A 16629-nucleotide genomic window follows, 5' to 3' on the forward strand; every position below is an offset into this window, starting at 1 on the left:
GTCTTCTTGATACAGCAGACACATGAGAGATTGTTATATGACTGTGCTTGGCCTTTGCAGAAGAGCATTTATGCATATTTTTAGGTACAGATATGGCAAACCGTCCAATCCACAGGGTGCTGTATGCAAAGACGAAGACAAACACTTTTTGCCTTCATTTATGATCTCACAGATTAGACCCAGCTTCGCTCTTTGTCTAACCGGTGACATTTTGACGACAAGACGAAGCTTCACAAATGAGTAAAAAAATGCTAAAATAATTGTAGCATAGATAACACAAACAAAATTAGGCTCTCTTGTTCCGTCTCCACACATCTTAACATGCTCATACAATCATTATCGTATAATGGCTGAACGTTTACAAAGAATGTGGCAGTCTGTTGTCAATAAATCACCACAAAATTAGCTGTGATGAATCACTGGATAGCTCGCGGGACAAAAAAACATGACGGTCAGCGTTAGAAAGAATGGCTTTGTGGTTTCAATTAGTCAAAACTGGAAGTTGTCAGGCTTGTGAAATCTCAAAAAGGAAAGCGAAAAAAAGAAAAAGACAGATGGACAGAAAGGTTGTTCTGATGTTCTGGCAGTTCTGGTTCACATCAAATGCAGCAGAGAGAGGAAACAATAAATTATGAATATATAACGGATGATAACAGCCTGGTGGAGAGAACCGAGGAGGGCCAGAGAACAGGGTGTCAGCCATTCATCGCGCTGAGATATAATTAGAGAGAATCCTGATCTGGTTATTGTTAGAGGCACCGAACGCTTGAGTTGTGCGAGTTAATATAATGCATTGTGGGCCTCGATGCTCATTAGTGCCAGATCACATCGAGGCCTCTTGCACATACAGCTTCATATATGTCTGAAGGCATTAGTTGCAGCACAAATGCTGCCTTCTCACATGAAGATGTTTTAAACTCACTGCAGAAAAAGAAAAGCTTGCTCATTTTTAAGATTGTTATGAATCTTTTTAATGATTAACAATCTTAAAAATATATATTTTTAAATATTTCCCCTTATAACCTCATTCTTACGGAGCCCCGCAGGGGACATGGGAGAAAAAAATTAAGACGGACTTTTGCGAGATCTCGCAAAGGTTTTGCGAGATTTCGCAAAACAAACTCGGGATCTCGCAAAAGTTTTGGCTGCATTCTTCGGACGCCGGCTCGAAGCCGACCGGGAGGTCGAGGCACGATGTGCCAGGAAAGCGGTGTTCCTCCCGGCTGTAGTAGGTCTCGACCTACCGTTAGCTTCGAGCTAACAGGAGGTCGAAGGCCGAAGAATGCGGCTAAAACTTTTGCGAGATCTCGCAAAAGTTTTGCGAGATCCCGTGTTTGTTTTGCGAGATCCTGAGTTTGTTTTGCGAGATCTCGCAAAAGTCCGTCTTAATTTTTTTTTTCTCCCATGTCCCCTGCGGGGCTCCATACATTCTGGTTAGTAGTATTTTGACTGGTAGTTTAAGTAAATAACCTCTGGACAACATATTAATTTGTGAAAATTGGTAAAAAAAATAAATAAATAAAATATGACTTTCTTAGTCATGAAAATCATCCATCCAGAGGTAATGAAAGTCTCCCTTTTTCTGACCTGGGGCCTGTTCTTCGTACGTCGCTTACTACATCCAAGATCAAATGACACATCCAAGACCAAACTATCGCGCTAACCGTGAGCTCGCTAATCCGGTTCCCCGAACACACCTGCTGTTGACGATTAGTACAGCTGGACGCAGTAATGTGACATCACTGGGTGTCGTAAAAGGGGCTACGCATCGATAGTAGAAACATTGATCGGCAACCCGCTGATTGGTCGGCGAAAATGTCGAAGGGGCGTGCACGGTATTTTCCGGCAGCAGAGCAAGAACTCTTGATTGAGGGATTTCAGGAGTTTCAGAGTTTAATTAAAACGCAAGAGAACACTGCAAAGGCTGCAAAAGCAAGGAGAGAGGGGCTGGCAGAAAGTTGCTGACAAATCAAACTCGTAGGTAATTTAATAATAATAATAATAATGGATTGGGTTTATATAGCGCTTTCCAAGGCACCCAAAGCGCTGTACGATACCACTATTCATTCACTCCCACATTCACACACTGGTGGAGGCAGCTACGGTTGTAGCCAGGCTGCCATATCGCGCCATCGGCCCCTCTGGCCAACACCAGTAGGCGGTATGGTAGATCTATCATATGACACTATATTGTCCAATATCATATGGCATTATATTATATTATAATATGTTATATTATATCCCCTTTCACATTAGAGCCACAACAGGACCCACAAGAACATGGGAACAAGTAAAAGTGGAATACAGGAGTATTCTACAGAATGGTAATATTTATCTCTTAGATTGCTTTTCGTCTCTTGGCAAGGTAATACTGGCCTGTAATACTCTGTTAGTTTGTTCATAACAGCAACCAAGAAAAGGGCAGAGGAAAAAAAGACAGGTGGTGGTCCTGCACCCCCTCGTCAACAAGTTGGTTAAGTAAATAATACCCTCACGGGAATATCGATATCTCTCTATGAGCACACTGTCGCGCTGAGCTAAAGGATCCTGTCTATCCCGCAATATACGCTGAATTCTGAGGACTCTCCTTATCAATCTTGCACCTTCCGCAATGGGTTGGTCGCGTATACGGACAGGACATGGCTGCGACAGGCTTCCCAAATCCACCTTCGCTTTTATAGCCGTGGTCTCTCATCTTGATTACACGAAGTAATTTACAATTACTACTCTGAAATATGAATTACATCTGTAATAATCACATACATGTAATAGAATGTTAATAGTACATTTCCCTTTTTTAGGAAATGACCTGTATGTATCTGTATGAAATCAATAAATGGATCAGGTGCTGCATTATCTTTAGTTACATTGATGTTATTTATTTATGGTGAAACAGTGGTGGAATATCGCTGTTGCTTTCGTATAAATGAAGCGGACATACCTGCGTGGCCGCGATCTAATCCTGTTTACATAAAGTAAGCCTGCTCCCGAGCAGGTTTACGCTTACGGCTCTGTTGCTATGACAGCAAGTCCCGGATGAGCTTCGGGGAACCGAACGATCCAGGATCACGCGAAATCGTCAACAATCTAATCCAGCTAACTCACTTAGCGCGGTACGAAGCACAGGCCCCAGGAGGGCAAAATTCAGCTAACCATTATACATGGTAAACAATATCTGACAAGCTAAATAGACTAAAAAATAAAATAAAATAAAAGAGCTAAATGGATTAACAAGCAGCTTGCCAAAAATTGCAATACCTCTAGTGGCCACTTGAGGCAGGCTCCAAAGCAAGCCAGTCCTCATGGACACCCACGATAAAAAGTCCTGCTTTACAACAGAAGTAAAAATGTTTGCAGCCAGGTGGAAAATGCTTTTAGTGTCTGTGGATGGTGTTTGGCCTTCATAACAACTGTACAAGGGTTGAAATTTTGAAATTTCAACCTTTAAGTTTTTTACAGACTTAACATTAGGAACAGGGTTGACCCTTAACTGCAGCTCTGAACAGTTTGTCATGCCTTTTGAAGCATTTTAATGCAATTATCTTCAAAATTACATGACTTGATATCTGGTTAATTTTTCACAACAGCTGATTCAAGAAGTCTGCTCTCTAGCTGTGGCTCATTAGATAATAGTATGTTATTAGTATGTTATTTAATTAGTAACATAATTAGTAACTTAATTATATCTAATTAGTAGCTTTAAATTTCGGTGATTTTACTCCCATTGACACCTTTGTTGTGATTTGGCGCTATATAAATAAAATTTAATTGAATTGAATTGAACATCGAGCACCTAGCCATGCAATCTGCCTTTATAAACATTTGTGAAAGAAAGAGCCGAGCTCACTGGATTTGAACTGGTACTGTAAGACTCCACTGTTACAACAAGTCAGTTTGTGAACATTTCTTTCCTTCTAGATTATAAATGATCAACTCGTACTGCTATTATTGCAAAGTGGAAGCATTTAGAAGCACAACAACTCAGCCATGAAGTGGCAGACCTCAAAGTTACAGAGCTACTGAGTGCTGAGATAGCTGAGATAGTGCTGAACTAGCAGGCAGCATTATATTAATTTCCCATAATGCCCATTTTAATGGGTCAAAAATGTATAAAACTGCTCAGCAGCAACATCACATTCAATAAAACTGTGTTATAGATGAGCCTGTAAATAACTTTGTAGCTCATTTTTCAATAATGTCACAGAAACTACTTTCCAAGGACCAACTGAGAACCTTCAAATGTCTATTTTATGCCTGACCACAACAAACAAAACCACAAAATATTCAGTTTACCATCACACTATAAAAAATAAATAACATACAATTCTCACACAAGAATTAACTAAATGTAAGGACTGTTTTAAAATTCCCAATCACTCACCATGTAGACACTCAGGTCCTCCCATCATGCTTTGCTGCTGTTGAGGTGGTGGCGGCTGTGGTTGTGGTTGGACGGTCTCCAGTCCAAGCAGTGAAGAAGAAGAGGATGAGGAGGACATGGAGGAGGAAGAGGAGGAGCAGGGCGGAGGAGAGGTGGGAGGACACTGAGAACTCTGGTTAGGCACCGCAGACTGGGAGCTCTGGGAGGAGAACACAAACAAAAGCAGAAATTGTAATCAGAAGAAATTTGGCTTAAAGCGGGAGGAGCTAAAACAGCTTGTGTCAAATAGAAGATGAACAGAGGTGCTACACAAATACACAGGATAAGATGAATGTGAAATGAAAGTATGTGATATGAAAGTACTATTTTCAATGATGAATCATGCAGTGCTGCTCCAGCAGTGTCCAGGAATGGTTCTTTTGAAATCTCATTAGTGCTTTAAGGATTTCTTCAAATTAAAATAGTTCATTAGCTTATAACAGAGCAATGGCAGTATAAGGTTAGCTTAAAGTCCAAAGATTAATCTCACAGTGTAGTGCATGGCCCTATGATCGTGACTTATTCACAATTCAGAAGAAACAATGGGACTGATAGACATTAGCCAGCAAACTAAGCAGCTAGCAAGCTGTGCAGAGAAAGGTTAAAGGTGCGCTTACATCATGCCAGCATGATTTCAACTTTAAAATCATGCTTCATATTTGAAATATTCATTAATTATCTGAATTACAAAGTGCGTCCAAACGCTCACAGCAGGATCTTTTCCTACTTTTACATTGCATTTCAATATTTTTTACATTCCTTGCTAGTCTGTTGGACTGTTTCTATGTTATTCCAGTAGAGTTCTAATATATTACAAGGTTTAAGAAAAATGCTCTACAGATGCCACAGAAAGCAGAGATGATGTCGCTCTTTACATGATGTATTTTATTTCGCTCATTCCTCCTTTGGATGCAGCCGCAGGCTGTGAGCAGCTGCAGCTGCTAGTGAATCCGTGGCTATAATATGGTTACTGCTCAGACTATTGCAAATTCAAATAAGAAGAGGTGGATGGCAATGCATGCAGAGCCTGCACTGCAAGTGAACACTGCGAGTAGCTAAAAAATAAATAAACGGGAAAGTGTACGTAGTTTTAAAAAAACATAACCGTTGAAATCTCCAAAAAACATCTGAATTGCAGTTAATTGACTTCCAGTGATCGTAGTGAAGGTCGTTTCAGTTTATCAACACAAGTCTCTGCAGTTCCCACCAGAATGAGTTGCAGAACGCCAAAGATGTTTTTCAGGTAAAAAAATATATATGATAAGAGTAGTGAGAGACTGAACTGCTCCATTTGCCACCTTGGCTGCTGACAACAAATTAACACTGAAGGGTTACAGCGAGCTAAGAATGTTTATCTTGAAACTGAAGCCGCATTGTAACAAGAGCATTTCCACCTTATTAAAAAATCCTGGAAACACTCCTGCACTGCAAGCATTGAAGAATCAGCTGGCTCCTTTTGTGACAATGAAGACTAAACGATGACTGGCCAGATAACTGGTAAACTAGCACAGTTTAGCATTAGCTCACTCATCTGAGGTTTTCTCTTGAGGAAATGATGATGTTCCTGCAACTGTTTCATTAACATCTGTGCTGAATAAACATTAAATTGTCTTCTTCCACTATAACGTCTTTTGGTTTGGCAAAATTGAGGTATGATTCATAAACCTGTGGTTTTTGATCTCCATCTATTTTACCTGTGAGGGGATCTGGGCAGTAGCAGAGCTGGGCCCATTGCTGTGCATCCCCATCCCATTCTCAGTCAGGAACTCCTCCAAGTCCATGTACTGCAGCTGGAACAGGCCTCCATCACACGGCAGGGTCCTCTCCCACAGCAGCGGGCCCAGGAAGGCTGACTGTGAGTTGGGTCGCAGTGCGCCAGAGCCCGGGGTTCCTCCCACCCCATTTGCTCCACCGGCACTGACACCCAGAGAGTCTTCATCGGAGTCCAGAGGCTTGTCTTTGTCTGAAGAGAGAAGAGAGTGAGATATCTTCCATTAAGCTGCTAACATTAGTTCTGTTGTTTCGTCTGCTCTGACTAAAGTATGCAATGAAACTCATTCATCCTTCTTTTTCAAGTGTTTGCAACAATAACTCATATTCGTTCAGCATCAGACAACAAACATTTTCAGTGTTTTCTTTCAAAAATGGCTCAAACTACAAAACCCTAAAGTTCTCATCCACATATTTATGTAGTTTAATTGCAGTCCTTTGGTGGAATCTGTATCACAAAGAACTCTATATATTAGACACCTAAAAACTTATCTGTGCATGTGCTATTTTGCAGATGCACAGATAGGTTTGTGCATCTGCACAAACTTATCATGTTCTTCCCATGATGACTCAGCAATGGCAATAGAGCTCAGGACCCCTAAGCATCGTTTTTACTAGTGCAGCTGTGAAGGTTCATAACCTAAAACACTGCTTTCAGTTCCTTAATGTAAGCAAACAAGAATCTGGGAAACTACTGGTTTTTCCTTTGGGGGACTCTGACAGATTTTCTGGATTTCCACTGTCGCTAGCAGATGTTCAGGCCACATCTTCTATTTCTATCTGCCAGACATTGTTTGTGAATGCAGATGAATCTTTAGAAAAACACTGAATCGTCATCATGCATTGGTTATTCAATGCAATTCAGTAATTACCAGCCCTCTTTTGTTCGCCACATAGACCTTTTAAATGCATACAACCAAAGCCTGCTCAAATATGTCTGGTCAATCGGACTACAAAAAGTCTCCGAACAAAACCCAGGAAACTTCCCAGAACACAAAAGACAATCGAGGTTAACCTCCTGCCAGCCACTGTATCACTGACAAACCACTGAGGGGTAGGGTTAGGCTGTACTTCAGCTACGTGTTTTTAAAGACTAATTTCAGAAACTAGACAACATTATCTTCCATGCATTTAACGTCTTTTATATGATTTCCATCTGAGAGGTAAAAGAGGTGAAAACAAATCCATACAGATGGACCACTGGGAGCCTGAACTTAACCCTAACCAAGTCACTGGTGATCGAATGGATGTTAAGAGGTTAATCAAACACAAGTGACAGCAAAAGTAAGCAGAAAACCAACCAAAACTGCAAAATGCAAAAATCCCTAACACCACCCACAGTTTCCTGGTTTAAAGACCCGTCTCTCTCTCTACCATAAGTGGTATCATCCAGTTCAGAGCAACAATGTCACGTGCTCCAGCTGGCAGCTTCTGAGGAAACATCAGAATGGTTTCTTTAAGATAAGAATCGCTTATCCTGAGCTGAACACTGCATCCTAAACAGTTTAACATGGATACAGGTAGTATTAAGGGGTGTCCACACAGGAAGAGACTAGCATGGATGTATCACTGAATGTCAATGTCTGGGAGCGAAAGATAAAGTTGATATGACTGGCTGAAAAACACATGATAGCGTCACCTACACCCCTGGTGACCTGCCGTCAGCTACAAAGCAATGGCTTCATGCTTATTTCAAAAGAATCCTTTGAGAATTTGAAGTAACATCTGATCGATATACAGCCTGAGGTTGGTTTCTTGTGCAATTCAGCTCACTGCGGCTCAAAGAGGATCAGACTGACATGACTTTTGCTTCACAAAGCATGAAAATAATTTTAAAAAGAGAAGCCACACAAGCCAACAAAGATCCAACAAAGGCTTGTGCCACTGCCTGGCACACATGTCCTTATCACCCTATAAAGCACTTAGCCACAATCATTAAAAGGCACCTATAAATAAATTGAGCGACCTTGCACTCTGACCTCATCGTGAAAGTCCGATGGAAAGATTAACCATCAATAAACCATCACCAGAAAAAAAGGGATTGTTAAAAGAACAGGAAATAAAGGGAAGCACTTCATGGAAATATAGACAATGATAGCTTTGTACTCTGCCCCTTTGGTTATATTGTTCAAAAGGATTACATTGCCAAAAGCCCATATTGAGGAAGTGGCACGCTGAAGAATAAAGCCCCATAAAACAGCACTAAAAGAGCATATTTAACAGGGCTGGAATGACACAGAGACAGACTGTGAGTTGTGAAGAAAAGTGAGAGGCTGGAGAGAGTATCAGTGAGGCTGGAAACTTATATTTAAACGGATTAAAGTATATAAAGACGTGAGAGATCACAGCAGTGGATGGACAGATAGGTACTCAGAAGGTGGGAGGAGTAGAAAATAATCTGTCTCTGGCAGTATCTTAATCATCTGGCTGCCAGTGTAGTAAGTTTAGCTACAACCAGAGCACAAAACTCACAATCTTTGCTTTCTGGAGACTGTTTGGTTCTGTAGTTTAAGATGCTTCAAAGCTAATGTTCGTGATTTTAAAATAAAAAGAGCAAAAAAAGAGAGATGCAAAATAAACTTAAGAAGAAGATAAGATAAGATAAGATAAGATAAGATAAGATAAGATAAGATAAGATAAGATAGAACTTTATTAATCCCTCGGGTGGGTTCCTCTGGGAAATTCGACTTCCAAAAAAAGCACAGCAACGACCGAAGTTACAGTTACAGAACTGTTATATATATATATATATACACACACACACACACACACACACACACACACACACACACACACACACACACACACACACACACACATATATATATAAATACAGAGACAAATATAAATAAAATATACAAAGGGGATAAATAGAATAAATAGGAATAAAAAATAAAAATACAAGTGAATTGCACATTTCAAGTATTGAGTCTATTGCACTGTTGACTATTTACAAAAGTATTGCACAAGGTATTGTACAGTGAGGTGCAGAGGCACTACAGCTTAGTTGTTCCCCCCTCCTTTGTCCTCCTGTTTCCCCTCCCTCTCCCCTCCAGAGAGGAGTTAAACAGTTTGATGGCGTGTGGGACAAAGGAGTTTTTAAGTCTGTTAGTTCTTGTCTTGGGGAGAAGCAACCTGTCACTGAACAGACTCTTCTGATTGTTTATGGCCGTGTGCAGAGGATGCCCAGCATTGTCTATAATGTCCATCAGTTTCTTTAGTGTCCTTTTCTCTGCCACTGTCACCAGAGTGTCCAGCTTCATGCCGACCACAGAGCTAGCCTTCCTGATCAGTTTCTCCAGCCTATTTGTCCAAGAAGACAAATAAGTGAAGTATCCCAGAAACAACATTCAGGTGGAACATTTGCAGCCTGATTTATGGCTATTCCTTACGTTTGGTGGTGCAATCACCATAGCAACAACAACCAATCACTAACAAGGCAAGCTAAGCGAGTTTTCATCGGCCTGCCTGTTGTGAAATTTGTTCGTAGATAGCGGGCTGATTATTCACCACAATGATCGATTTCTCCAACGTGTTGATGCCAAACTGCAAAAGCAGCCACCTCACGCTCTCTGTATATTTACTTGACCTGATTTGACTAGTCTGTGTGTGTTAGCCCTGTGATAGTCTGGTGACTTGTCCACTGTGTACCCTGCCTCACGCCCTGTGACAGCTGGGATAGGCTGCATGCCAGCACAACTCTGAAGTGGATAAGCAGTTAAGAAAATGAGATGAATGGATGGATGATGTGACTGGTAGCAGTGGTGTCGGTAATTGCAAAGTTGAACTTTTCTCAACTTTTCAGGGCGACCAACGTGAAGGAAAGAACTCACAATTCTATTTGGCGGTACATATTGTCATTCAAAATAAATGAGAATCCGGCCTAAATGCCTCCAGGTCACTTAAATTTTTCCAGGAAAAGCAGCTCCTTTACAGTTAGTTGATTTTGCAACTGATCTAAAGCCGACGGAGAAGCAAATTGGAATGTCCTTTTTCCAAATCTAATCCAAGCTTTAGGGACAGACAAAAGAAAAAAAGTCTTGGGATCAAATTCAATGACTTCTTATACTTTTTTGACAGATATAGGTCAGTAAGTGAGATTGGAGCAGGCCGAGAGCTTCCTAATAAGAAATAAAAGGGCAAAGCAACCATCCAACTTGAGCATACAATATGCAACAATGCATAAGCTTTAAGGTTTGCAGTGACTATCAGGCATTGTGACAGACAGTATCTAGCACATGAAAGCATTGCAAAAACACATAAAGGTGGTAGCAGCAGATCTTTTTCTTGCATTAAAATAAACATGGTATACTCTCAAGTATATACTCAGTTCAGCTGAGTCAAACTAGCCACAGTGTCGAGCAGACACTTCTAAGATATCACAGGAGCTTAAGTGAAGTAATTCAAGTGCAAAGGAAAATGAAAAGATAATCTAAAAGCAACAGAGGGCAAAGTCATTAAAAGACATGGGGAAATCCCTTTTCTGTAAAGCAGCGTGAGGAGGACCAGAGGGCGAATGGATGGGAGGAATAAGTGGAAGTGACACAGCTTAATCAAAGTGACACTTTGAACTCAAGTGGACAAGTCATTAAAATCTGACAGACTGCGAACTGACCCGCAGCACAGCAGAGAGGAGAGGAAACGTGGCAGTGGAGGCTTGGAAGAAGAGATGATCCATGCAAATAGGAGTGAAATGTGCAAAAAGAAGAGAGAGAGAGAGAGAGAGATTTACAAGGGGAGGAAGAGGAGAGGGATGCAAATAAATGGCTTTGGAAAAAAAAATAAGTCTGGGTGATGAGAGTAAAAGATGAAGACAGAGAGGAAGGGAGACAAAAACCTGAGAAAATATAAATCAGCGGAGGGACCGCTGTGTGAAGCGAGTGGAAGACGAGAAGAGAGCAAGACAGGAAAGTGTGAGAGGGAAAACTCAAAGACATGCAATACAGAGAGCGAGAGAGAGAGAGGGAGGGAGATGTGCTAGATAGAGTGGGTGTTTGTGAAGGCGTCAAACAAAGCTAGCCGGGGGGGGGGCAAGGCAAAGGGCTGCATTGTGGAAGGGGAACAGCAGCTAAATCAGGGGCAAAAACATCTTCTTTATGCCCCTGAATGCCTCTCCTCTCATTAGGAGGATACTGTACTGAGCTGCTTTCTGACTCCATGGAGAGACTGTCAACTGTGTTCACCATCATCTCCTCCTCCTCTTCCTGCTCCACAGAAAGGAGCTGTAGTGGCACCAAAAAGCCACCAGGGGCCAACAACATGCAGGGAGCCACTGGACAGTGCCATTCCTTTGCCCCCCCGACCCCTCTCTGTGAATGTGTGTGTTCAGTTGTATCCACACTCATGAGGCACTGACTCTTGACAACCTTCTGTTCTTGTGAGGACATGTTTTTTATCTCTTCGTGTTAAATAAATGTGTTTTAATTGAGGTTTAACTTAATTTACTGGTACTCAGCGGAAGAGAATCAATGCAAATCGCTGCCTCGCAAGTGTGCGTATGCGTGTGACAGCAGCTGACTGGGAGTTATAATATCCCCACAGCAAGAGAGAGGAAGGAGAAGCAGGCTGGTTAATATTTGTTGTGGCAGCTGGAGGATGGGAAATAACTCAATCCCACTCAGTAACCTTTATTTAAACAAACCAAACGACTGCTGCTTCTGCTGCTTTGGCTGGATTTTTGATGGCATCCACTCCAGATTGTGTTTCTTTTTTTACACCCTCTTCTTCCCTCCTCCTCTTCCTCCTCCTCCTCCTCATCTAGATCATTTCACTTCACCACCACCAAATGCAAAAGGGAAGCGTTTAATATAAAAATGCAGCAGGCCAGAAGGAGGAAAGCTTGCAAAGAAAACAATGTCCATGTGAGTGCATGTTGGATAAGCAGGGCCTCCTCTGTGTTTTACAATCACACCTACCCACTCAGTCACATGCACACACACACGTTCACACACTCATGAATAATCCCTGTGACATTTCTGCAAAGAATATAAGCTACTGTTTATTGTTTGTTTTTCAAATCAGAGCTGCAGCCCTTTATTTCTTTCAATATCTCTTAATTATCTTCTTCTTCTTTTTTAATCCTCATGACAGCAGCTGGTAATGTGTCCAAAACCCTAATATAATCAGCTTAAAATCAAGCAGCCATTTTTCCACATATGAAAATGTTGGGAACAAAGGCCAAATCTGGCTTTTTCAGTTGAGTAAAGGGATTGAAAACGTGGCCCAATAAGTCCTTAATCACAAATTTACAGATAAATTTTGCAAATGTGTGCGAAGAGCTTTGTAAATAAAGTTTATCTTTACTCTCCTTTAGTACACTTAATGTGGACATTTCCTATATGCATCACACATACATAATACAGGCCTATACTGCGCTTGCAATACAATGAAATTGGCCTCTGTACGGCTGAGGTATTTCCCTAGTGGCCCTTTAAGGAGTTTGTTCCTATTGGATCCCTTACTCACACGGGTACACGTGCCCACACTCACCTTTCATCTCGCAACAGTCCTTGGGGCCTCTCTGGTCTGCCTTGATTGGCACCTGAAGCAGAGACTTCAGGTTGGTCATAGAGGTCAGGTGTCCACCTTGGGGGCCGCTTCCAGCCGGGTTGCTGGCCCCAAACTGAGGGCTTGTGGCCCCGGCAGGGAGATCCGGTGGTAGGAGCTGGGTAAGAGGCCTTGACATAACTTCTCGGGGGGAATAAGAGGAGGAGGAGGAGGACAGGAGGAGGTGAGGGTAGGAGGAAGTGGAGTGGGGCAACCTGCAAGAGACCGTAAGATCAAAATAATCCACTTAGTGATGCTAATTGACGGGCGCGCCTTCAAAAGGTGCGCGGACAGGTGACGCGTGTGCGCTCAGGGTGTCCACCTGATTGTCGCCAGTCCCATGCAAGAAAATGTGCGAAAGAAAAAAAACGAAACAAAAAAGAAAAAAGAGGGAGGATTTATATCCAAAATGGCACCATGTTGACCGAGTCTAATTCATCCTCCAGGAGTAGCTGTCAGTCGGTTAGTTGGTCGGTCGATCGCTCGGTGAGTCCAGAGGGAGCTATAAACAATATTAAGAGAGCAGAAATAAAGGCAGTAGAAACAGCGGAGTACAGTCGAGTCGCGGCGGTGGGAAGTCTCCAAGACAGAAAAGAGCGAAGAACAAAAAGAGGGGCGAAAAAATGACAAGATGACGGAAATAAAGAGATCCCCCGGAAAAAATAATAATATCCAGTAGTATGAGAGACGGATAGATGGGGCTGATGGCTCTTATTTTCCTCTCTCTCCCTCTCTCTCCCTCTCTGCCAGTCAGCTGGAACCAACACGGGCCGCTCGTGTGACGTCACCGCTCACGGGGGAAAGGCGCTTGGGGGCGTGGATCGTTTGCATACAGCGGCAACGCCCACACAGCCCAATTGACCACGCCTCTCCCTCCCGTGTACTCAGAGTCTCGGCGCTGCATTTATGACTAGTTTAAAATTTGGTAAATGTGAACTTCAAATTATTTTGCTCTTTCTCCTTTGTTTTTTTTCAGGGAAACTGAACAAAACGTTTAATCTCATGACAAAAAATAAGTCCTGTACCCGATGTTGACATTCCCATGTATAATAGAGGTCCTTCTGGTCGTCCAAACACAAAAAACTATTGGGACTGCAGTCAAGAAATTAAATGAATGTCTATGACTGACAGTTAATGTGGTTACTAATTAAGAAATGTTGAAAATGTTTCTGATTAAACGATCACACAATGTTAAAAATGTTAAAAAGCAAGGATGCAGCTCAAGGATAAATTATATTATTTTGCTATCAGCTTACAATACATGCTAGATTCAAGCTGAACAAAATAAACCAAAAAAAAGGGAAAAACGCAAAACAATTAAGTTAAAGTGCAAACATAAAACATGAAGGCCTAACAATGTAAATGCATAAAATAAAACACAAGCTAAAACGATGGCAGCTAGAAAATATAATATAAAATAAACTTTTATGGAAGAAAATATGTTAAATTTCATAAAAGTATGAAAACAACAGATAAAAAATATGGTAAATGTTATTAAAAAATTAAGCAAAATAACATTTATTTAATAAAAAGAATAAGAAAATAATGTTATAAAAATGTAAAATTACAAGATTACTAAAACGCTACCGCTTCTCGTGAATGCAACACACATTGACACTAAAACGTGACGCCTCCATGAAGTTTCAGCCAATAGCGGCCGCATGTGATAATTCCTGGATGGCCCGTGAACACGCCTCGCCCCGCCCCTCTTCTCTCACGCTGTCACTTAAACAGCGAAAGCAGAGCCCGCCGCGTGTGTGTGTGTACTAAAATGAGATGCAGCTACTGAAACGTCAGGATGTTTACCTTTTCCACTTCCTTATCTGAGCAATAAGGGAAAATACGATTACTTTTACCCCGAGTTCAAACGCGAACAAACACAAACGGTCTTACCATTTCCTCCACACTAAAAACATATACACGCTATTCTTTTTAACAAAAGAGACACTTAAATAAAGGCCCGCTCTATTATACTGGCAGTACACCGAAACCATTAATTTATAACTGTTTCCTTGAATATTGTGAGTATGTTTTAACTCATACATAAACTGTTTGCTGCGAGGCTTCAAAATAATAGAATAAAAGTCATTGAATTGTCTCAAATCTGATAAAACCACCCGAGGAGCAGCGCCTCGTCTGTTTTCTCCCTGTTGGATGTCCCTATCTGACTCTCGCGCTCTCAACAACAAGCACATGGACCCGGCACGCGCCGACTGTTGCCTACCGGCGACTGTGCAGCGCTGCTATTGGCTGAATCTAGGTCACTCGCTGCGGCTCTCAGCGCTCTATTGGCTAAAAATAGGTCACAGTCTCCGCCCACAGATTTCCCCATGCCATGGCCGCGTGAGAGCACGGTTGGAGGAAGGAGGGGGGTGTTTATGTTTCACTTCTGAAGGATCCATTAAAGATCATATTTACCTTTTCATCGTAAATGTTCCGAAGGCACAGACAAACTAAGGCAAAGTAAACAAAAAATACAGCAAGGACTTCATAAAACAAAGACAACGTTAATAAAACGGATAAACAGCAAATAAACAATAAATGATCCAAAAGCTCTTAATTTTGTTTACACTTTAAAACCATTTTTAGCATTTCAGTGATTTTTTACTACAATGAAGTATTTTTGCTGATTATTAATTATTAATATTTCCGTCATATTTTGAGTGTTTTGTTTTGTATGCTTTTTAGTTACATGTTTGAACTTTTTTCCTATGTTACCAGACAGATAAAGTTGAGTTCTAAATCTACATCAGTGGATTTCATACCAGTCTGTATGAAATTCTTAATTTTTCTTATTCTTCGATCATCTGTCTCTATCTCACCCCACCCCTATAGTTCTCCTCTGTCACACCAGCACATCTGCATGTCCTCCACTAGATCCATGAACCTCCTCTGTGGTCTTTGTCAACACCTTGTTGTCCAGTATTTCCACTAGCTCTCCTCTGCACATGTCCGAACCATCTCAGACTCACTTCACTAACTTTGTCTCCAAACCTCTAAAGCTAACTTGTTCTTAACTCCACTTAAGATACCACCTGCAACTTGGCTTCCTGTCTTTAGTGTGAAAGAAGCAAAAACATTTTTATTATCATCTTCTTTTTTTATCCAGGCAAAAGTCAAGTTAGCAGACACGTAACAATTAAAAAAAACCATATGTGTGATTTTGGCCTTTAGAAAAGAACCCAAGTGTTTTGGCAAGCATTAAATCATTATAATAAACTACATAAAAAGCGGGCTATAATAATACTATTATTGCTATTAAAGAGCTCTTTTCGATGTGAAACATACCTCAAAATACTGGTGTACTTTATTTTGTCTTCTAAAACAAAGTCATTTCTGTTTAAATGTTAGCCATACGCTAGCATTGCAAACCAAACTAGCAGAAGTCATTATTACAACATCCTGTAAATGAACGAAAAATGCAACTGGTTTAAAACGTGACTTCTGCTGCTGTCATTCATGGTTCCTGGAAGCGCCTACACATCTTATGTTATGATGATATAGTGATGTTACACATACATGACAGGAATGTGTGAATAGTAAGAAGCCAAAATAATCTGCCTCACACACAGACACACACAGAGCAGCTGAGTGCGTGCACGCTGGCACGGATCAGCAAAAAGTGTGAAACAACAGCTTGACTCCACTAATGTGTGATCTGAGTTTCATGAGGCGTTTCGAATCAAAATTATTTTCCTCTCATCCCTTCCTCCAACACTTGGGACTCAGCCATGTTTTAAAGGATATTTAAATGCTGCCATCTAGTGACTGGTTGTTGGTATTGCAACAACTTAAAAAAAAACACCCCACTTCCCACTGGTGTTTTTTTAAGGGTTTACACCTAATAATTCATTCTAAGATTTTGTGACGTGCAGAGGATTTGAGAGCGGGAA

General features: G+C 41.2%; 1 protein-coding gene across 1 annotated transcript in view; it reads right to left on the reverse strand.

The window, feature by feature from the left end:
* dbpa (D site albumin promoter binding protein a) overlaps positions 1-13645 on the reverse strand; it is a 42359-nt gene extending 28714 nt beyond the window's left edge. Inside the window, exons 1-3 of the mRNA XM_085445494.1 lie at positions 12680-13645; positions 6115-6383; positions 4382-4580 (exon numbers count right to left, since the gene is read on the reverse strand). Of these exons, the coding sequence (XP_085301620.1) occupies positions 4382-4580; positions 6115-6383; positions 12680-12875 (664 nt within the window). The 5' untranslated portion in view covers positions 12876-13645. The remainder of the gene's footprint in view (positions 1-4381; positions 4581-6114; positions 6384-12679) is intronic.
* Between the last annotated feature and the right edge of the window lie 2984 nt (positions 13646-16629).

The sequence above is a fragment of the Copadichromis virginalis genome, linkage group LG22 (assembly GCF_057382275.1).
Source record: "Copadichromis virginalis isolate Kocher_CV1m ecotype Utaka linkage group LG22, C_Virginalis_male_GT1.1, whole genome shotgun sequence".
Lineage (NCBI taxonomy): Eukaryota > Metazoa > Chordata > Actinopteri > Cichliformes > Cichlidae > Copadichromis > Copadichromis virginalis.